The following is a 23,929-nucleotide window of genomic DNA, read 5'->3' as shown; positions in this document are numbered from 1 at the left end:
GTGCTCTAAAATGACATGACCTTGATTTATTACAGCTTCAAAATTGTCATGAACTTAACTTTCATTAAGGACAAGTGCTTCTGCTATTTGAAGGAGCTTGGTTTGGAAATAAAAATGAGTCAGCTTCATAACGCTTTAAAAGCATATAACAAAATGAATTATATGGAGATGGCTGGGAGCTTCTGTTCGGTCTCATAAACACAAGAATTAGCGGGTGTTCAGTTAAATTAAATATGGCATATTCAAATCCAGGAGGAGGAAGTACTTTCATACAACATGTAAGTAAACTGAGGAACTAATTGCCACAGGAAGTTGTGGCCAAAAAGTTAGCACAATTCAAATACGGATGGGACATTTAGGATAAAAAGAATATCCAGAGTTATAATAGTTGACAGTAATAAATTTTGCAAGAGACTAATTCTCAGATGTTTGTAGTCTTAAATCTCTAACTAAAAGGAATTAGGAGGACACCTAATATGCGGGGCTGATTATATTACATCTGTCTAATGCAGGGTTTCTTGCACCTGCCTCTGAAGCTTCTGGTACTGGCTACTGTTGAAGACAGAATACTGGACTAGATGGACCACAGGTCTTACCTTGTCTGGTAGCGCGCACATTCCTAACTTATTTCAATATGCAATCCTACATACACATGAAAACACTCAGTGTATTTTTGAATTACATTGAAAATAATGCATGTTGGTGTGTAGCAGGCATTTGCTACTCCCTGTTGAAATACCCACAACGACCTTGACCTGCTCCACCTTAAGGTGTCTAACAAAAAAAGCAGCCAGTCTGAACCAACAAGAACTGTCTAGAGGCCATTCAAGGTCAGCTGCTTGCAGCACCAATAAGGATTAGTTCTCCAGCAGCTAGAAGGGCTGGAAGCAGGCAGAAGCCAATCAAGGCCCAGCAGGCAAGATAAAATGGGCTGACTGCTTCTTCCAAGGGCCAGTTCTGGTTGGCTGGGACAGGGAGGAAGATTTCTCCTGCTTTAACCCAAAAGGCCTGGCCTGGTCAGGGACCTAACTCTGACTACACCATTTGGTTAAGCCAGCAAAGGACTTATGTTTTGGAATTTTAAATCCCAGGTGGCTATTATGATTTATAAAATCAGGGCAAGCTTGCTTTGTGAGATGCTCAACTGACTCAGGTAAGCTCATGACACAAGGCAAGTGAATTTAGGAGACAGATATGAAGACTATTCAGAAAAGACGGTCTTGCTGGCATAATTTATTAAATGATTAAAGCTGCTGCCATGGTACAAGGGCAATCTAAAGTCTAAAATGTATGGTAGGTTGTGAATAGAAGGCAAAAGATGTGAAATGTGGCTATATGAAGGATGACGTTTTTCAACAAAAATATTGTTTCACTATCCAGGCATTTGATATATGCCTCTATAACACCATATATATTAAGTATGCATACACTAACCTTAAAGTCTTTGGCACACTTCCTGTATTCAGCCACATCACAAATTGCTAACATGCCTCCCATGCAACTGTAGGAATATTGCTGTAGATGTTCATAAATAAGTCGATGAAAACGAACTCCAAGCTCCATCAAAACTGTGTCCACATTCTTACCATCCATAGACTTTCTAATCTTTTCCACTTGCTTTCTGACATAGCCACATACTTTGACACAGGCCTATAAAAGGATTGCTTGTAAGTTAACTGATTAGAGAGAAGTTTCCCCTCTTAAAAAACATTTGGAAAGCAGAGTCTCAGATTAATCACAAGCAACGTATAGAGCACTGGCTCACACATAATGGTCTGTGGATCAGCAGCTGACCACTTGCTGCTGGCATTCCTCATTTTTCAGGAGAAAAATTGCATTGAAAGACATCCATAAATACATTAATATGCCCTAATATTACTTTTCTGTGTAAGAAATTGTTGCCATTATCACTGGGAAGACCTGCAAATGGGAAGGCAGATCCATAACAAACTCTCTATTAAGTTTTGGTCCATGTTAATTTAGGTGGTATTTTGGGGAAGGGGGAAGTTTGTGTTTGTACAGCACCTAGTCCAGTCTGACTGGGGCTGTTTGACACTATGATTATACAACAAAACTGAGAATACTCCCACCAAGTTTAGGATCCACATTGTGAAGGCGTTTGAGAATCCTTGGCATAGAGTGAAACAAGCCTGAATGTTAACCAGATGTATGTGTAATTGGGCGTACACTATCAAAATGCCAATACTGGTCAAATTATCTTCAAAATGCTACTGTTTATTACTGACAAATCTCTATTTGTTTACTCACATTAGTATATTGAATCAAAACACTGTTTTCATCTTCTGGTTTAAAATCTGTCTTCTTTTGTTCTGCAGCCAAGATGTGCTTCATCTGTCCAATCATACAATTCAATGTCCTTTAAAAGTTAAAATATAAGACGTGTGTTTTAAAATAAAAGTTTTCATTTACTTGGTTTTAACATTTAAAAATTCTGAAGTTATCCCACATAAAATATAAGCAATTAGTGCACAGTGAAGTAGAAATCCCCCATGATCCACCACTTCTACAAATTCATGAACATTAAATGAGTTTCACCATTTAATAAAAAAAAGACGTTCACGGTAAAATGAACTGCAAAGACCAAAAATATTTTTGAAGCTGCTGTGCAATACAATTTTACTACACAAGACAAGTCTGGTTTTCTGAAGGTGGTAGGTGCATGAGAGACAGATAGAGAAGCCTTTGAGAAGTCTCTGCTCCAAAGTTCTCTTTATCCTGGAGTGCAATACAGTATGTGCTGATTTTAAAAGGAGACACATTAATTGAAATATAACCCATTTAAAGCCAGTTCTTCAGAATAGCCAGGCACTCTTCTTTGCTGGGGAAACCAGAAAGACTCTGAAGTGGACTTTCTAGACCTAGTTCAGTAACTTTATAAATAATAATACACGGTTCAAGCGAAACAGCATCACAGAACACTTGCAACAAGAAAGAATCTTTCCATTCACCAGTGCTGGTCACTTGTCTTGAAATATCCAGTGCAATTTTATTTGCATCACATTTCTTCTCTTCCCCCTAGCAGTTATCCTTCCTGAACATTATCTAAAAGTCAGAAATGTTTATTTTACAGTGAATCCCAAAGCTGATCCAGGCAGTGCTTGAAGAGCAAGCAGCTGCAACACATGGAGCTCATTCTCCCAAGTGACTCTCCCTGGAACACTCATTTTTGCAGAACAGATTCTCTCACTGTTTTCTAGGGACTGTAATCAGCAAAAATGAAGCTACATAGCTTGGCCTATGAAAGCTCCACACAATTTGAGGGAGGGGAAAATATACCTAATCCCAAAACAAGGAATCAAATTAATTATTTTCCATGCCTATGAAACTCAGACTCCCATTCTGGCTGTACTTCACTTTACAACCTTGCCCCAGTCAATAACAGAAATCAGAGTCACATCCCCCTGCTCTTCCAATTCCCATTTTTAATATACATGAATGTAAGGCAATCTATTATGGATATGTAGAACAGCAATGCTAGTTCATTATGATGGCCCAGGGACTAAAATCATTTCAGCTAATCATTACAGGGGAAGAAACATCATTGTGAATACTCTTCAAGGGTCTGCTATCAGACATTGTCAGATTCTGGATAACATTGAAACCAACAGTGCCTGGGAATCTACCTTTATTTGTTACCAGACAGTGCCCAAGTCCAGCGTGATCTATTCTTGGGGCTCTTTCTGGTATTTTGGTGCTCATGTAGACAAAATGGTGTGCAAGTAACCACATTTTTATATAAGTGATTTGTCTCAAAATTGGTCTCTCTTTTACAGAACCACCACAAACATGTAGTTGTCTGCAACACATAGGGGCTTGTGAAAATCCCATCCTAGGTGACTTGGGAACACAGTGCCATTGACTTCCAACTGGACTTGTGCTCCTCCATCACTTTGGCACTTTTGAAAATCCCCCCACAGTCTTTAGAGATTATTTATTGTACACAGAACTTAATCATTTACTACGACACTGAGGGCTCAGGCAAACCTGTCTAGGTTTGAACCCGTGGCTCCAGAGAGTCTAAGTATTTCAGACTTGATGTTTAAACCATTAAGGCATTTCCAGCAGCAGAGGCTAAAATCTCCATTGTTATCCGTGTACTTTCTCCCATTTTTCCTTTCCTTCCATCGCCATAGCAAATATTTTTACCAAACCACCCCTCAATTCCTTTGCAATTTACATACTTTGAGACTCTTGCTCACCATGCAGAAGGTAACAGAGCTAGGATACAAGGATCAATGCTTGTTTTCTCTTCTACAGTTCTGTTATTTTCCCTTTGAGATGGAGTGGACACCTAATAAGTAATGCTTATATGGCACTTTTCAAGGCATCACAGACATTAATTTTCAATTCCCCTGGGGGTGTATTATTTATATCATGAAGGGGAAACTGAGGCATGGATCTTAAGTGACTGGTCAAAGCTCAAACAACAAATCATTTGGCGATATGGGAATAATACAAATCTCCTTGGTACAAGTAAACATATAGATACTCTGTAAGTAGAGTACTTACGTTGTGGCTCTGCTCCCTAACATTAAGCATTACCTCTTTCTTGTCTTTTTCAACTGCAAAATGACAATAATACTTGCATTTATAGTGCTTTTTCCATCCATAAAAATCACACCATTTTATATAGGAGGTAACTGATGGACAGAGATTAAATGAATCACTCTGTCTCAGAGCAAGTCAATGTCAAACCCAGAATACACTCAATTCTCTTGACTCCCAAGATATACATTACACCACGGTCCAACTCAAGCAAGCCACTTAATCTCTTTCAGTCTGTCACACATACTGCTCTTTAAATACTTTAACATTTCAAGTTTCAACATTCTGTATGTGAGCTTTTCCCCCGCAGCCCAAAACAGGAAGTGTTTTGGGTTTTTTTTTGTTTGTTTGTTTGTTTGTTTTTTAGAGAGACGGAGGAAAATTGTGAATTATCTCATTCCCTCAACACAAAAGTGGATGAAGGATTTTGCTTACTCTTCCCAAAAGAATTAGTCTCAGGTCAAAAATCAAGCATGGAAAAATTTCAGCCTCCCAAAATTAGTTTTTTCTTGACAAAAGTTCAGTGTGATCATTGATTTTCTGTCTGGATTTCAAAGAAAATAAATTCTGTGGTTCTAAATGATTACTTCCCAGCAGGAAAAACATGCTAAGGCAAAACTTTTATGTTAAAAATGGTAAGTAGAGCAGTGATTGATGGGAAGTTTAAAACTTCACTTGCCTATCAATGCCCACGTCCAGTTTCATCTCCATTTGTTCTATTATATCCTTTTTCTTCTGAAGGCATTCAGATAACTTAGGAGAAGAGCTATAAAATAGTAGGGAAAAAATCATAACATAGTCAAACATAATGCAAATCAAATCCATTTGCTTTGGTTGCTAGCGAGAACAGGAGTACTTCAGGATTCCCCACCCATCCTCTCCCAGAAAGTCCCAGACTGGATGCAGTTCTGTCTTTGTAATCAAGGACTGATGGATGGAGCTACTTCAAAAGCCAGAGACCCCACAACTGTATTTGCTGACCCAGAGGTGGGCGACACTCTTCTGTAGTTCAGAGGGAGTTGCCCCTGGACTGAGCACTCTGCTTCCATTTTGCTGCCAGTCCCCAGTGGACCAAAGAGTGAGCCAAGACTGCTGTGCATGCCAACACACTGCACATCAGCATAATAGACTAAAAGATTCATCTTCCAAATTTACTGATTACAAGTCAGATTTAAACAAACACTGTACTTTCCACAACTTCCATCATCAATAACTTGAAATTATTCTTAATCCAAATTTTTTTAATAAAAATATTGAACTGTATTAATAGTAACACAAATGAAATTCATAATTTCTAGCAATGATGACCATACATATTCACAGAAGAAATGCAAAATAGAACACCTGACATACCTGATTAATGGCATCAGATGATCATTAAACTGCTTGTCAAACAAGTGGAAAATAGTATTGGCCTGGTGTACAACATCCAGGAAATAAAGGTTTGCACTTTTAGAGTCAGGAGAAGGAATGCCTAAAGTGAAAACATTTATTTAGGATCATAAAAAAAGAAAATGCATGTAATCTGTATCACTATCCTAAGGATAAGGGTAAATTTTTCAAAAGTACTTAAGTGAAAATCAATGGGATGTAGGCTCCTAAGAACTTTGAAAATGGGAGTTAAGCATCTAAGAGCACGTCTACACTAGAAACATAAGTTGACCTATGTTAGGGTGACGTGCAAACACTGCAGTGGTGCATGTCCTCACCATGAGCGCTTCCACCGACTTAAGAGGGGCAGTGTGGAGGACTGAGAGCCTGGGCTTTAAGTTCTACATGTTGTTCCCCCTGGGGGCCGGACTGCGCCTCTGGCTCTCAGTTCCCTGCCGCTGGGCAGCACCAGGGCTCCCTGTGGGGAGCCAGGTGGGCGCAAGGAACCTGGGCAGCAGCTGGACTGGGAGCCAGAGGGCAGCCAGGCTCTGAGTGGGACATGTGCAGCCCAGCTGGGACTGAGGAGCCTGGGAACAGCTGGGCTCTAGCTGGAGCCCCTCCACCCACCCCAACTTTCTTGTCAATTTCATGGCTCCATGCTGGAATGACAGCCAACAGCCGAGTCAAGTAATGCAGTGTCTACACAGATACTGAGTCAACCGTCAACCTAATTATACCAACATAAACTCTACGCCTCTTGCGGAGGTAGAGTTATGATGTTGGTGTAATAGGGCACTTATATCGGTGGGAGCAAGGCTGTAGTGTGTACACTGACATAATTAAGGCAGCTTATGCTGCCTTATGTTGACCTAATTCTGTAATGTAGACCAAGCCTAAGTCAAGAGATTTTTTCATAATTACCCTAAAAGCCTATATACAATATTCCTTGTATGCAGATAGGGTAACTTCAATGGACTCCCGCTAATATTAACAGGAATTCTGCCCATCAATGAAAGGCAGCAAATTGTACTAAAGACTTATAACTATGTAACCATATCTATCATATGAAACAGGAAAAAAAAACCTTACTTTGATAAGTTTCCCTAAAATATTAAAATATACACACACAAAAGAGGTTTTTTAAAAAAAGTAAATACAATGAGAAAAGTCTTTCTATATAAGAAATGTTCCTCTATACAACATATACATGTAAAAACACAAACACACTAAATAAACATACTATATAAAAACCTTATTCTCTTTTTATGGAGAAGGTAAAAGAAGTAGGAAGGGAATGATCATACTCAGATTCTTATGATGCAGGAAATAAAGCCTCCAGATATTTCTGAATAATCACTGTCTTTCAATCTGTACTGATTTCCCATATGTAAGGTATGCTTCAGAAGCTTATACTTTGGCTTCCAAATAAATGAGATAAATTAATTCCCTTAATCAACACACCTTGCATAACACTAACTTGCACAGATCTCAAGCCCAATCACTGAAGAGTATGAAGTGCTCTGAATGCATTGACCAATGAAATTAGAAACATTAATATATGCTATTTTATAATGAAATACCACACATTTAAGAAAACAAAGACAGAATTATGCTTACCAGCAAGTCCAGTTTCCAAGGCATAATCAATGTGCTCAATACACAAAAACTCCACAAGCATAGAAAAAATTCTGAATGCATTCTTCGGTAAATCAGAATGATCAGAGAGCTTTAAAAAGAACAACAAATATTTTGATACTTTGTGTTAGAACTTGGTGTCTACACTTGGAAGTTTATTTGAATTAGAGTACAATGTGAATTTAAAGCATACAAGGTATTTCAGAATAACTCCATATGTGGACACACTTATTCCAGAACAACAACGTGACCACACACAGAGCTGTTCCCAAATAACTTCATGGGTAGACAATCCTATGTACACGCTTTTTAAAAATATATAAATAGTGATCGAAGACTTAAAATTACATAGCACTTTCAAAATAATAAAACAGATCCTCAGACATTATAGTTCCATTGAAGTCAATAAAGTTTTTACATTGGCTGAGGATCTGCCCCTATATATCAATATATAATATAGGACTATAGACATTCATCACATGTTGAAATTTTCATACATACATTTGAGTAGGCAGGTATGCTCAGATTTTTAGAGCTGCATGTTTGAATAACTGATACACACTTATTATGACCATATGCAGTGTCAGGGTAACAGTGCACATCTAACTCGTCTTTTGCATGGTCAGTTACCAAGCGCACAAATACAATTCCAGTAACTGCATGGTGTGAGTACATTTTTATATGCACATAATTTTAAAATCTCATCCTAGATATAAATCTGATGCTCTGCCTTTTCTTTTTCATAAAACAAGCAAGCAAGCAACACTATTTGGGCTTTTAGAACTTAAAAAAGGTGGCTCTTAAAGTTGTCTGAACATCAACTGGACTTTGGTCCTTTGTAGTTAAAAATATCTGCAAAAGTAAGATACCACCTCTTCCTGCAGCCCCTATGGACCTGGAATGGTGAACCGCGGCCTGTGGGAGCTGCGATCGGCTGAATCTGCGGACGCTGCAGGTAAACAAACCCTCCCAGCAGCTTTCCCTGAGGGGCCGCGTGCCAAAAGTTGCCGACCCCTGCTATAGACCTTTGCAGCACAGGAGACCTGGACCGCTGGCATTTGGAGTTAAAAGTATGCTTAGTTTAGGTGTACAAAAAAAACAAAAATAAAAACGACACATTCTTAATTCTTCAAATGCATTCCTTTGAAGTTACTAATTTTGAATATTCTTTACCTTTAGAAGTTTTTATTTTATGTCTCCCTGATAAATTGTGCTTTAAAGTTTCTAGTTTCATCTGTTTTAGTTATGAAAGTGCAACATTCATTCATGCATGCAGAAATACCTGAATGTATTTTACTCTAACTTTACAAACAAATCAGTCTTGGGCTGAGACCAAACTTGAAAAATTTCATCCGAAAAGGAATTTGTTTGGGGGGGGGGGGGAAAATTATGCACAACTGAAAAGGAAGGTTAGAACAGAAGTTAGAACAGAGCTATAACTACAGCAGTTTTTACCAATGACCACTATAATGATAAAATGACTAATTTGTCTATGCATCATGCTGTCCCTTTGACATTCTCAATGTTATCTGGCTGTTATCTGAATATTAACCAGGGTTGTATCTATTTCTGCTATAATCATGGTTACACTGTATCCTCTCAATATCTAATATATTAAAAGCTATTTAACACACAGACGGTTCAGCAAAATATTTTAAGTTCCATTTTGTTAATTTTAAGGATAATTCTTATAAATAGATGTGTGTATTTACAAAAAATGGTTTTGGCTTCTCTTTAAGTTAAATTTTGTAATTAAACTTTAAATAAGTTAAAGTTTGTAATTAAATCTAAGGTTTTTATTAAACCTTTAAAGCACTACACCCACACAGCCAATAAGCCACAGAAAAACCTATGATTTATATCAATAGTAAAAATTCTATTTTGTATTAGGCACAAACATTTGAAAACAGTAAAGGATTAAAAGAAGGTGAACAATGCAACAGTAAAGATTATTCCCCTCAGTCTCTCAACGGTAGTATTAATTAATAATGGAAGATTGATACATGTGACAGTTGAATGTTTGGAGGGAAATTATCTACTATTTTATTTTATCTAAATTAATTTTATTTTTGTCACAGAGTTTAAAACAAGAAGTTACATTTGTACAACATATCAAAGCTGTTATACTAAATGCTAATCAATTCTAAGGACTGATTTAGAAACAAAAACAACATTAACAGCTATTTTTATTCCAATTGGTTATAAATAGTGTTTTTAAAACAAATGGTCAGAAGTTTCCTGTAACTCACTTTTGTTAAAAAACAAGAAGTCTATAAACAATGTCTGGCGTTACCTTACCATGACCCTGATTTTAAAAAGGTAATTAATTTAATTAAATAAGACCCAAGTCCTTGCCTCTGCACAAAGTCCCCTCACCACCTATTAGACTTCATCTAATGGTAAAACAAGATGTGATCTTTGCATTGAGGGTGTAAACAGTTGCTTCTTCTAGCTCAATTTTGGTTTTGTGTGCCATTCAAATTATATCTATTTATAGCAGTCACAGAAAGCAGACTTACTCTATGACATCTCTCAAAAGCTTGCTTGGTTTCTTGCAAAAGGTTAACCACCACCTCTTGGGAGAGAAAGGTTTCTCCATGGGTATCAATACTTGGGCCCAATGGCAAGTTTGTACGTTGTCTTATTCTCTCTTTGAGATCTTGAATACTAGAATACAATACACCAGAGGGAAATCTCACTGAGTGGAAATTTTAAATGTTCAAGTTTAACAATACATTGGGAATATTATAGTAGTTAACATGGTAAACAGAAGCATAAAATATAACTTAATAGGTGCACATCTCTATTTTGAGTAAAAACAAATAAATAAAACCTTGCGAAGCGGTCAAGAAAAACTTACCAGAGCTGACAAAAACCTATTGACTTTACCAAACACGTTAGTATGCACAACCCACTCCTCAAATCCCACCACCACGACCACACCCACACTACTCTGCTATGCCCCTCCACACCCTAGGGACTAGATACTCCCCACTGCATGACACAAGTAATTCCCAGTGAGTTCAATGGTGTATATTTATATCCTGTTGTGGGAGTTTAGAGCCTCCCCCCACCCCGAGACTCACACTTAACACACACCTCTAAGACACTCACAACTCCCATTGGACTCTCTTTCCACACTAGTTTTTCTGTCTCTTATACACCCCAATGCACCTGACAATCATACCACTCCAACATTCACTCAATAAGCAGCCCTGGCTCAGTCTCACATGCCCAGACTCCCCTCCATGCACACTCCCCCCAATTCTACCAGCACTCCAGTCATCTCAGTCTGTTTGTTTTCTCCCCTGCAACATCAGATCTCTTCCTGCCACGTCATTATTTTTCTCTTCCTTCCCTTCCCCCAAATCAGTTTTCTTCTGTGACCCACCAAATCCAGTAAACCTCAACAGCAGCTCTTCAAAGATGCGGAAGCCTCAGCCTCTGTCCCCCAGCTAAGTTTCAAGCACCCTCCTGATGGCAGGCACCTCACCCCTCCTCCTAGCTGCTCCACTTGCTGTGCCACGGTAGAGCCCTGCGCGGATACAAAATTTGTATCCGCAGCCGATCGACAGTCTGTAAACATGGTCCGTGAATACAAAGGGGATGTCCGCAGATTTGCGGGGCTCTAGTCATAGGGATGTGTTATTTGAGAGCTGAGCTTAAGAGGACTGAAGTCATCGTTGGTCACCAGCGGGTGGCACTTTTGGTCATACAGACCACTTTGGAGATAAAATCCCTGCACACTGAGCCCTGAAGACAGGACTTGCGACCAGGAGGGGACACTTCCTGGGCACAGACTGGTAGCAGCCACAGGGTCGTCCATGATTAACCTGGCTACACCAGATCAGTAATAACCCTGTGGAGCTTTTAGATGCCTGAAATAAAGCCGTATAATGTGGCTATGCGCATTCGGTGCTACAGACCCTCACCATCTAAGCGTGTGGTTGTTGCTGAGGAGGAGAACCAAGAGTTCAGCTCTAGCCCTCTCTGCTGCTGGATTCTTTGAAGCATTTTATGGAACTTACTCTCTTCTCCTCCCTTTCTTATGTCTCAGCATGAAACTGCCAGAGCTGGGCAGAAGAATACAGGGCAAAACAGCAGGGCGACTCCAACTCCTGCTCCAGTCAGCAGGGATAAAAGAGGGAACAGACATGACCCAGGGGAGCGGGGAATTACAACTGCTGGTCTTCAATCCCCTTCCCTCTATGCACTCAGGAGAGAGGGAGGCTGAAGGATCCAGCAGGGCCTATTGGAGCTCTCCTTCAGACCAACAGTGTAACTACAGCAGCTGCATGGCAACTTAAATATTAGGTACATTCAGTTTGTTTTTGGAGCCATGAGGGCTAACAACTACAGAGAAAACTTAGATCATACAATTGGTCATACTCTCCCACAAAAGCTTTGTATTTGCCCCAGATGAGTGGGATTTTACAAGACTGTCTTAAAACATACACATTAAAAAATTCTGATTCCTTCATAAACAAAAGGAAAGAATGCATAACTGCTAACACACTTTCAGCTGTGCACAGAGTCTACATTTCAAAGATCCCACTTTGAGTCTGTCCAATTTGATCACCTAGGCTCAAATGTAAGGCTTCTTCACTATATATTTTGCAAAAAAATTCCGAAGCACCAGAAAAACTACTCCTATTCAACTTTTAGTGGTCAACTGTTGCACAGGTGGTAGTGTGATGCCAAGTTATTTCAGGGTGTGTCAGTCTTTAGCCTTATTACAGTAATAAGGCTCACTCTAAGCCTGAGAAAGATATTAGATAAAAGTATTATATTTGGTGCAGAAAGGTCTGCTAGACACTAAGGCTTAAGTTTCAACTTACTTGATGAAGACATTAAGTTTAATTTCATGTGACTATATAATGGATTTATCTAGCATTTCCTTTGTATCCAGAGGAGCAAACCTTTTAGTATACGGTAATATAATGTGACAACACAAGTAATACAGAAAATAACGATTGTTTTGGAAGCCAGCTTTTATGCAGATGATCAATGTACAGTTTAAGTGATGTTCACTGTATTTTTGCCCTTTATTATATTTTCCCTCTTTAAAAAGAAACTCACCCTCCAGTGCCAATGGACCTCTTCTGGTGGTTTTTAGAATCATAATAGCGTTGCAGAATCATAGCGCTCCTACTTTTCAAATAACCAATTTCCACCTCAATGTAATTCTCCAAGTAGGAAATGAAAATGGATTTGATAAGCTTAGACAAGAAAGTCTGCTTATCAGTACCCAAGTTAAACTCCATCAATTTGCTTGAAAGATTAGTAGTTCTTTATGCAAAGGAAACAGAAAAAAAATGTTGCATTTGTATGAATTACAGTATTACATGTTTGCAACGCACCCAGCACAATGGGATCCCAATCCTGACTGGGATATCTGAGCCTTACCAAATTTAAATGACAAAAAACTGTATAATTTATGCACATATGTACTGCTATAAGAAAATGGCAGGCTGTGATTTTGTTGTGGAAACTGCATCTTTCAACACTCACCACAACTTGGCCCAGCCACCCCTCTCCATCATGACATGGTGGGAGTGATGGGGGACGTGGAGGAGGACAACAGTGGGGCCTGGGACCCGTGTGGATGAGGGCTGCACAATCCTGGGGGCTCGTCCCGCTTGCTGCCTCCCCCTGCACCAAGTGCTCCCACCTGCACTCAGCCTCACTAGCACTGGTGCTGCCAAGTTTTGCTTCTGCCCAGTGAAGTGGGCTGGGTCTGCTGACCAGTCGTATCTCCTGCGTGACCTCAAGGATTTTGCCTTCCTCAGCTGCCAGAATGCATTGGGGGACAGACTTGGGGAGGACCCAGTGAGTGGCGCCAGGCAGGAGCTTATGCTTCCCACAGGGTGCAGGGCTGGGAGGGGGAGGCCCAGCAGTGCCAACCACCCACAGTGTCTCTAGGGTTTCTGAGTTATGGCCAGCTCTAGGGTGCAAGGGCTTGGGCCCCCCTACCCCACCCTGGGGATTGGAGGAACAGGGGGGTTCTCCAGACCCTTGTGGAGGGTAAAGGGCCCTGCTTCCAACTCAACACCTAGTCAGTTACAAAGCAAGAGTTTAGGTCCTGTAACCCCAGCCACATACACACCTGCACCCCAAACCACAACTTCCACAAATTGTGGCCACAACTTTTGGACCCGCCAAAAGTCACAACTTTCTTACAGCTTTATACATATGGGAGAAGTGCAGTCAAATTGTCAATTACACTTTTCATATTACAAGAGTAGGGTGTTTATATACTTTGCTAAATAATAATGTCAGTCTCTGATTCCTTAAAAATCTAGACACTTTCTTTAAAAGTACAACAGCTGTTTTTGAAAAGGTCACACAATTTAAAAAGGAAAACTGTCAAGGCAGATGGGCAGCAAAATAGTTGTCCAATTTTTAGAGGAAGTTGGAATTTTCGTCCTTTCTTCCCACCTCTTAACAAGAAATGAACCTTTCACAAGATGCTACTGACACAACAAAATGTTGATAATCAAATTTATAGCTACCTTGTATACAGCTCATAAAGATTCTTAAGATACTGTTCTGCATCTGACTTCCTGTGTTCTTCTAAATGATCCTTTACATTACTCTATAAAATGGAGGCATAATCTCAGTTAATAGAATAAGAAAAATCAACATTTCATATTATCTACAATAAATAAGGCTCCATGTTTGTCATGGAGGTCACGGAAGCCATGGATTCTGTAACTTTCTGTGACCTCCGTGACTTCTGCAGCAGTCTGGTCAGGCTGGCCAAGGAGCTCAGGCAGCCCTTAGGTCAGGTGCACCAACTGCTGCTGGGGAAGTCTCGGGCTCTCCCCATTTTCCCAGGAGTTTGGGGGCGGGGAGGAGTCAGGGCTTGGTATTGGGATATGGGGTATTGCTTACCTGGAGTGGGGGGCTCCCCAATCCTCAGCTCCCCTAGCTCCACATGCTACCTCTGCTGGCAACCAGGCACCGCCCCCACTAGCCATGGTTCCCAGGAAATGGGAGCTGCAAAACTGGGGCTTGGGGCAGAGCGGAAGCAGCAAGTGGAGCTAGGGTTGCCTCTTCCCAGGAGCTGGATAGAGAGCCTGTCCCAGCCTCACCAACCCTGCACCCCCCCCCCCTCCCCGAGCACCCGTGGCGCCCTCCTCCTTCTCCCCCTCCACCCCCCCCCCCAAGTTTTAGACAGGGGTATTTTTAGTAGAAGTCATGGACAGGTCATGGACAGTGATTTTTTGTTTACTGCCAGTGACCTGTCCCTGACTTTTACTAAAAATACCCCTGACTAAAACTTAGCCTTAACAATAAACCCTCAAGAATGTACTGCATCTTATATAACATAGTCATAAATATTTACTTTTTATCTCAATTTACAGATATCTTACATTTAATTCCAGGGTTTTAGTTCAACGTGTTTAGTTTAAGAAAACTAGTTTGGAAGTGCAAGACATCTGCTGTTTGAAATATCTTTGAACTGCTTATGCACAAGACCCAAGAAATAAGTGCCAAAGCATCTGATTTTCTAAGCAAAAAGACTGGAAGTGTACATGCATTCTTAGCACACAGACAGAGTAAATGAACAACTGATGAACAAGTGAATAATTTAGATCCACTTACATGCTCGTAAGTGAACAGATCACTCCTCCTTCAAGGAAAGCCCAAGAATTAAATCTAAGGAACCTTCAATTTTATGAGTAGGTTCTGCCAATACTGTTCTAGATAGGAAGAACAAGATCTTCCACACCTACAGGGAAGTGACTTTACACACGTGAGTAGTCATGCTGACTTTACTCACATGTATAAATATTTGCAGAATGAGGGACTGTCATTTTCAGCTACAGCAGGTTTTCATACATTAGCTATAGGACCCTATTCCTTGGCATAAATTATTCTGGCATATTCGATGCTAGCCTCACACTGGAAATCTGATTCCAAGAGTGAAAGGATTAAAGACATTTACTAAACATAAATGTTTCTTCTCCACAAATTTTGGATGTTGGGTCTGCAGAGATAGACTAAGTACGTGCATGACATTACCAGAATCATTAGTCAATATATCTATTTTTCCAGTTTATGTCTGCATATATTTGTATTTTATGTATTCTTGATTACATTGTGCTTACAGTACACAAACAGCTACTTTAATATTCTTAATTGATAGTTTAAGTTGTAATTTTTAAAAAAGAGCAATCAAATGTGATTTTTCCATGATTAAGGTTACTCAAAATATTACAAACAATATAGATTCTTTGGGATTTTGTTACAAGAAGTACTTAAGGAATTGTCTTACTCATTCTTAACAACAAACTTTAATATGCCATATTTAAAATACCTGAAGTTTGACTTCAAATATATTTTGAATAAGTTTGGCCAATACAGTCTCTGGACTACTAAAGATATCTCCAACTTGTTTGTTCACTCGCTGACAGAGGATGGCTGTATCTTCAAATATATCATTCCTCAAGTAAGGTCCCTAGAGATTAAAGGCACATTACAGTGTAATATTTCCAAACCAATAGATATCAACAATAGTAAAATGCATGCACAAATAATTGACCCTAAAATAAAGGTACATCTGGTTTTAAAAACGTTACCTCTTGACATTGTTTTATGTATACATCAACACAGTGGGAATAGCCCTATGGGATGGAAAAAACAACCCAGAATTAAAACATGTTGTTTTCTATGCTTACAGTATTGTGAAATATCATTACACAAAGACAATTAAATAAAGAAAATGCAGCAATTATGGAAAACGGTCTGCTTAGTTTTAACAGAAAATTTATCAAAAGGATGAACTTTCTCAGACCCGTTTTCTTCAGAAGTCTAGATCAGCTTCATTACTGTATTCTGGTACAGGTACCTAATGCATCATGTGCTTTTAGAGTTAAAAACTCAGTCTTTACCTTGAAGTGAAGTAAAACAGCTGCTACTTCTCGCATTCTGGAAATTTCCCCCCTTCTCTGTGCATTGGTAAACTCCTGAATCAATTGCAACTCTAAATCATGGTACTTACCTGAAAAGAAAAAATATTCATCAGGCTTTGCAAGGAAGTTTTTGACAAAAAAACGAAGACAGCTGAATGTTATCAATAAAAGCAGATTAAAGAACTAAGCAACGCAAGTTAAGATTGAGCAAAACTGGTTGAATGGGAGAGGAAACTTACTTGCTATTTTTGATTTTACTTCAGAAAACCTGTTAAATCAAAAACATACTATTAATCAAAACCCACATCAAAAAAAAATTCAAACGAGTATTAACATGTTAATTGAACACTTTTGCTGTCAATTGTAGTTAAGGGTTTAACAACATATGGAGCAGGAAGACAATGATGTTTCAAGCTTTATCTGTAAGAAATCCATAAAAAATTAGTATAGAATTTACAAGGAAATAAGTACACTCAAATTAGGTTGTTTTCAGCAAAATTTATCAAGTACTTTGAGGTGTATGTTCAAAGGTGATCCTAAATACACTCATCATGTCAAAAACTATTTTAAAAAATCAGCTGAGGCCAGGCACCACGAAAAAAACCCTGAAGTTACACAATAAAGTTATAGCTCTTCCAATGATTATTTAAAATGTTTGAATTGGATTTTACCTGTCAAAAGGTAATTCCTGTGCAATCAGATGCAACTTCTGAATAATATCAGCTGCCTCTTTAATCTGTTGGGGGAGGGAAGTCACAAGTTTACTAAAAAAAACAACCCTAAAAGTTATGGCCGTAGGACTTCTCTTTTTCTTCACAATTTCCCCCCTCCCCTCTTTTTAAAGTTGCTTGGTATCCACATGGAAAGTAATACCTGCTTCAGAACTCTCAGCATGTTTTTATTAGGTCAGATCAATCTTCATGTCCCTACTAGTCGCTCATACAACTTCATGTAAACACAAGCCTCTTTTTGTTATAGGGTCACAATAAAGCATCTTAAATCTCTAAAAACCACTAGCTTACGTGTCTAGTGCTACTGCAACGTTACAGTGTGCAAGGGATCAGAATTCAAGATTGAGCTCAATCTCCCACTTCTGAACTAGAAAGGTCAGAGCAATGCTGTGATGTTCTGCTAAACCCCAGGGTAAAGTGGCTTGTGACCATTCCAGCCAGGTCAGAAGCAGCACTAATAAGTCCCAAGTAAAGCTGCACCCTGACTTTTTTCAACTAGAAAGGGCAATCATGACATGATGCCTGGAGGATTACAGTAGAGCATGGCGAGAGTTTCTAAGATCATGCTAGGGGAGGGGAATGGGGAAGATATCACATACAAATTATTTCCTCTGAGGCAGAGGCTATGTTTCAGATGAAAGGGAGTTTAATCCTGGGGCTATAAAATAACATCTTATAACAAACACCCTTGTCAATATTTAGTTACAAAAATATCCCAAGTGCAGTTAAAGCAGTTTGCAAACTCCTATTTGCCCATAGACAGGAAAACTTTTGATTGGTGACTAAGATAATTTGTCTTTTCACTGTCAGTCATGATAAAGGGTGGCTGAACAGATTTTAGTGACAGCTTTGGCAGGTTAAGTTAAAATTATGAAAATACAAATCACAGCTTTTGCAATTTTAAACATTACAGCTGGATGTTACTGAAGCCCTTTAAAAGCTGAAGTTTGTGGATAGCCCCAAACAAAATGCCTCCATGATGGTTTTGGAAGCTCTATTCTTGCAGCCCTGGGAACTGGAGGGCACCTTGAGGGTGGGGGGTGTAAAGAAAATCCTAGCCACTGTGTTAAAACTGGGGCTGTCAAGTGATTAAAAAAAGTAATCGCAATTACTCTTTTTAATCGTGCTGTTAAACAATAATAGAATACCATTTATTTAAATATTTTTGGATGTTTTCTACATTTTCAAATATATTGATTTCAATTACAGAATGCACTGTGCTCACTTTATATTTATTTTTCGTTACAAATATTTGCACTGTAAAAAACAAAAGAAATAGTATTTTTCAGTACATCTAATACAAAGTACTGTAGTGCAATCTCTTTATCATGAAAGTTCAACTTACAAATGTAGAATTATGTACAAAAGAAACCTGAATTCAAAAATAAAACAAGGTAAAACTTTAGAGCCTACAAGTCCAATCAGTCCTACTTCTTGTTCAGCCAATTGCTCAGACAAACAAGTTTGTTTACATTTGCAGGAGATAATACTGCCTACTTCTTGTTCACATAGTCACCTGAAAGTGAGAACAGGCATTTGCATGGCACTGTTGTAGCTGGTGTTGCAAGATAGTTACGTGCCGGATGCACTAAAGATTCATATGTCCCTTCATTCTTCAACCACCATTCCAGAGGACATGCATCCATGCTGATGATGAGTTTATAATGATCCAAAGCAGTGCAGACCGACGCATGTTCATTTTCATCATCTGAGTCAGATGCCACCAGCAGAAGGTTGATTTCTTTTTTAGTGGCTTGGGTTCTGTAGTTTCCACATCAGAGTGTTGCTCTTAAGACTTCTGAAAGCATGCTCCAACCTCGTCCCTCTCAGATTTTGGAAGGCACTTCAGATTCTTAAACCTTGGGTCGAGAGCTGTAGCTATCTTTAGAAATTTCACATTGGCATCTTCTTTGCATTTTGTCAAATTTGCAGTGAAAATATTCTTAAAATGAACAACATGTGCTGGGTCATCCTCCAAGACTGCTATAACATGAAATATATGGCAGGATGCAGGTAAAACAGAGCAGGAGACATACAATTTTCCCCCAAGGAGTTCAGTCACAAATTTAATTAATGCATTTTTTTTAAACGAGTGTCATCAAAATGGAAGCATGTCCTCTAGAATGATGGCTGAAGCATGAAGAGGCATATGAATCTTTAGTGCACCTGGCTCAAATATCTTGCAATGCCAGCTACAACAGTGCCATGTGAACACCTGTTCTCACTTTCAGGTGACATTGTAAGTAAGAAGAGGGCAGCATTATCTCCCATAAATATAAACAAACTTGTTTGTCTTAGCGATTGGCTTAACAAGTAGGAGAACTGAGTTTACTTGTAGGCTCTAAAGAAGATGGTATGATGGGATAACATGATTTTGGCAATTAATTGATCTTTAAATATTCATGGTAAATAGGCTCAATGGCCTGTGATGGGATGTTAGATGGGGTGGGATCTGTGTTCCTATAGAGAATTCTTTGCTTGATAGCTGCTTTCTACTCCCTGAAAGGGGGTTCTAAAGAGGATGGATCTAGACTGTTCTCAGTGGTAGCTGATGACAAACAAGGAGTAATGGTCTCAAGTTGCAGTGGGGGAGGTTTAGGTTGGATATTAGGAAAAACTTTTTCACTAGGAGGGTGGTGAAACACTGGAATGCGTTGCCTAGGGAGGTGGTGGAATCTCCTTCCTTAGATATTTTTAAGGTCAGGCTTGACAAAGCCCTGGCTGGGATGATTTAGTTGGGGATTGGTCCTGCTTTGAGCAGGGGGTTGGACTAGATGACCTCCTGAGGTCCCTTCCAACCCTGATATTCTATGATTTGCTGGGTATCTGGCTGGTGAATCTTGCCCATATGCTCAGGGTTCAGCTGATCGCCATATTTGGGATCAGGAAGGAATTTTCCTCCAGGGCAGATTGGAAGAGGCCCTGGGGGTTTTTTGCCTTTCTCTGTAGCATAGGGCATGGGTCACTTGCTGGAGGATTCTCTACACCTTGAAGTCTTTAAACCATGATTTGAGGATTTCAATAGTTTAGACATAGGTGAGAGGTTTATCGCAGGAATGGGTGGGTAAGATTCTGTGGCCTGCATTGTCCAGGAGGTCAGACTAGGTGATCATAATGATCCTTTCTGACCTTAATATCTATGAATCTAACAAAAAAACCTACATTTATAAGTTGCACTTTCATGATAAAGAGATGGCACTACAGTACTTGTATGAGGTGAACTGAAAAATACTATTTATTTTATCATTTTTACAGTGCAAATATTTGTAATCAAAAATATGAAGTGAGCACCGTACAGTTTTTATTCTGTGTTGTAACTGAAATAGATATATTTGAAAATGTAGAAAAACATCCAGAAATATTTAATAAATTTCAATTGGCATTTTATTGTTTAACAGTGCGATTAATCACGATTAATTTTTTTGTAGTTAATTGCGAGTTAACTGTGATTAACTGACAGCCCTAGTTAAAACCACCAACAAAACAATGATGCTAGATTTGACAGGATTAAGGAGATATGATCATCATGTGGTCTCCCTGCCAGTTCTGTTCTTGTGAGCTGGGAGAGGGCTCGTAGGCACTACAATCATACAAATATTTTTATTTTTGCACAATTAACCAACTTCTTAAGCGAAGGTCCAGAATTCAATAACACCTGTGTACAATACAGCCATAACAAATCAATTTTCCATGGCTTCTACTTCAATCCACATATTTAGTTTTTAATTAAATCAGACCTCAATGAACTGTGTTAAATCTAAATAAATACAGATGCTATAAAAAAAAAAGTTAAAGACTAGAAGTACCTAAAGAATTTAGAAAAATATGGACTGAGATAAACAGGAGGAAGTTTTAATAAATAATTCAAGGTAATATATTTTAATCCATGTAAAGGACAAAACAGCAAAATGCTGATTACAGAGCAGTAATGCAGAGAAGGATTTGAAGATGACAGCAAACACATTAAACATGAGCACATGGTGCAATGATGTCGCATAAAGAGCAAACACTAATCTGGGTATATCTGATAAAACTAAGAAGGTGATTATTTTATCCATCTTTAGAAAAGTGACATCTGGAGCACTTTGCTCACTTATAGGCTTCTCATTACAGAAAGAGGATTGGTTAACCATTCCCTCGAAAGCAGGGCAACAGAAGTGATGAGGAACAGAAGATATGCCTTCATAAAGAGGCTGAAGAAATTGGATACATACAGTTTGGGGAAGAGACTGCAAAGCAGAGATACAATATTACAGAAATAAAAATGTGGGAGAATTATGCAGAGTAGTTAAAAAGTGGCAAGATTGAAAGAACAATCCAAACGTAGAAAAGAGAAAAAAATCCAACTTCAGGAAAGAATTTGGAAGCATGAGGTCAATAAGGCAATAAGGTTTACTTATTTACAGGGAAATCACCAAGGCACAATCATTAAGTGTCCAAGAAAGAAATTATTTTAACTGTGGTAAAAATGTTAGAGTAAACCCTGCACTTATGTGGGGATAATGCAAGGGCAACCCAGGAGGTGCCATTAGCAGTGATACGTACAAAGACATTTGGCCTCTAAGATCATATAACAGACAAAACTATTGATATTTTATTTTTAGAGCGCACACAGAATTGGACTTAAATTGTTGTGGGTACAGGGTGATGGTAAAGCATATATCTAAGCAGGTTCTCCCTTATTCCTATAAACATTATCTCTATTTATGATTTGAATTAGGAAGTAATGTTAAAGTTACAGAGCACAATCAATATGCAAGCACCAGACTTACATGGTATCTACATAGGATTACTTGTACCTAGAAAACCTAGTTTTTACTCCCAGCTCTGCCACAGGCTTCCTTTGTGGCCTAAAACAAATAGTTTGGCCTCTGCCTCATTTCTCTCCTTCACACCCACATCTGTAAGATGTGGATCCTACTTCACCAGGTGGTGTTAAAATTAATTCATGTTCGTCAAATCCTTTCTCCACCTTAAAAATCTATTCAAATATTTTGGGATCTTCCAGTGGAAAGTGCTACGGAACTTCTAATTATAAACGGCATGAAAATACTAGCTACTTAACAATGACACTTACTGTAGTAGGCTGAAAAGTAACTATTCTAACCTGCGCTGTTCTATTTAAATCCCATGTTACTACATGGGATTTTATATGGGGGAGAATGGTAAGCACCTTTTTAAAAAAATGTATGCAAGTTTTATTTGTGTCTAGCTTAGAAAGTTACAACATTTTGACAAATAACTTTTATATACAGATCTGGAAAAGGTTTTGCCTGCTTGTGATGCTTTTTATTTATTTATTTATTTAAACTTTAAACCACTTCTCATTTTTCTTGAAAGACAGGAGCACTTTTTCACACAATCTCACTGATTAATGCTGAGTACCAACCACCAATTACTGTATACCCACAATGATTCAAACAACACTGTGCAACTGGCTGCTACGGAGTATGGACATATGAAATGGTTAGTTTTTAATTTCCTTATGATATGTTTTCAGCTAAGCAGTAAGGGGATGACTATTAACACTGAGCTATGACTCACATCTCTCCTACACGATGTATTTCAAGTAGAGCCAGCCATCCTTAACATTTTTGCCAGGCCTGCAAAATTAATTTTTGCCATCCCAAATGTAGCAACTCCTATCCACCATGCACACCATGCACAGTAATTTGGGTTAGTGTGATGATTCTTTGGGATACATCTCAAATGTAACATTCATTTTACATACTGCATGGAGTTCTCTCTGTATACTGTTTCCTGCAGCAGCTGGGCTCCACTTCTGCAGTTTGTTCCTTTCAGTCCCACTGGTCAGTTTATACTGATTTATGCTTTCACAGTGATCTTTGTAAGGAAGGACAACTAGAAACTTTCTTCTTTTCAGTTCTTTTAAGAAGTAACTCAGCTTTCATGCCTAATTCGCCCAAATCTTGGTGAGGGGAGAGAACACACCACCATATGCTGTACGTAGCCCAAAAGGACACTCCAATTACAAGTATCCACAGCCAGTAAACTGGCCCAGCACAACAAAATCTCAGAAGTTGTGTTCAAAAACTTTATGGATTATTGGGTAGAATTGAAGTGAGGGAGGGGTTCAAAGAAAAAAAGCAAGAGATTTCTGTGTGCATTCTAAAGCTGCCCTCTCAGCATTTTTCAAATCTCTTATAATTTCATAAAATGAAAAATGCCAACACTGCCAAATTAAGAATCACTGAATACAAATGCTTTATCAGCAATCTGCAGGCTAGTGTTGTTAATTTACATTTCAGAACAATGAAACTTTAAGAAGTCAGTCACTCACTGGTTTGAAGTTTGACCATGGTAAGTCATGGTAGCAGCTTGTAATTAGGGCAGCACTGCTTATTGCTTTGAACTGCTTTTATCCCGCTGACAGCTCTTACCTTTTCAGAGTTTGTAAAAACATCAGACTTCAGCTCTCCATCCAGAAACTCATTAAAGTATTTCATCAGTTTCTGAGCCTCCACAGCCCGTTGCCGTGGCGTGTTTACCCCCTCCAGTTGGTCACCAAGGTGACAGACCTTAGTTGCTACATAGCTGATGTGCTCATCTAGTTCTTGGAAATGTTGGAAGGCAACCTGGGAGAACACAGACATGCCTATAAAATACCCAATTTTTCCACTTACTGTACTTAAAAAAAGTAAACAATCGATTCTATCTAGTATCAGTCAGAATGACAAGCAAACCAAA

The 23,929-nt window shown here is 38.9% G+C and overlaps 1 protein-coding gene across 1 annotated transcript in view; it reads right to left on the bottom strand.

Moving 5' to 3' along the window:
* EXOC5 (exocyst complex component 5) overlaps positions 1 to 23,929 on the bottom strand; it is a 46,546-nt gene that overhangs the window by 2,713 nt on the left and 19,904 nt on the right. The window contains exons 4-17 of the mRNA XM_073350016.1: positions 23,623 to 23,817; positions 17,162 to 17,226; positions 16,730 to 16,758; positions 16,470 to 16,579; positions 16,158 to 16,202; positions 15,896 to 16,036; positions 14,085 to 14,167; positions 12,652 to 12,861; positions 10,092 to 10,239; positions 7,555 to 7,663; positions 5,920 to 6,040; positions 5,246 to 5,332; positions 2,269 to 2,377; positions 1,435 to 1,650 (exon numbers count right to left, since the gene is read on the bottom strand). Coding sequence (XP_073206117.1) covers positions 1,435 to 1,650; positions 2,269 to 2,377; positions 5,246 to 5,332; positions 5,920 to 6,040; positions 7,555 to 7,663; positions 10,092 to 10,239; positions 12,652 to 12,861; positions 14,085 to 14,167; positions 15,896 to 16,036; positions 16,158 to 16,202; positions 16,470 to 16,579; positions 16,730 to 16,758; positions 17,162 to 17,226; positions 23,623 to 23,817 — 1,668 coding nt within the window. The remainder of the gene's footprint in view (positions 1 to 1,434; positions 1,651 to 2,268; positions 2,378 to 5,245; positions 5,333 to 5,919; positions 6,041 to 7,554; positions 7,664 to 10,091; positions 10,240 to 12,651; positions 12,862 to 14,084; positions 14,168 to 15,895; positions 16,037 to 16,157; positions 16,203 to 16,469; positions 16,580 to 16,729; positions 16,759 to 17,161; positions 17,227 to 23,622; positions 23,818 to 23,929) is intronic.

Source organism: Lepidochelys kempii, chromosome 6 (genome assembly GCF_965140265.1).
Source record: "Lepidochelys kempii isolate rLepKem1 chromosome 6, rLepKem1.hap2, whole genome shotgun sequence".
NCBI classification, from domain to species: Eukaryota; Metazoa; Chordata; order Testudines; family Cheloniidae; genus Lepidochelys; species Lepidochelys kempii.
Note: the sequence above shows the minus strand (reverse complement) of the source record. Positions and strands in the feature narration are given on the sequence as shown.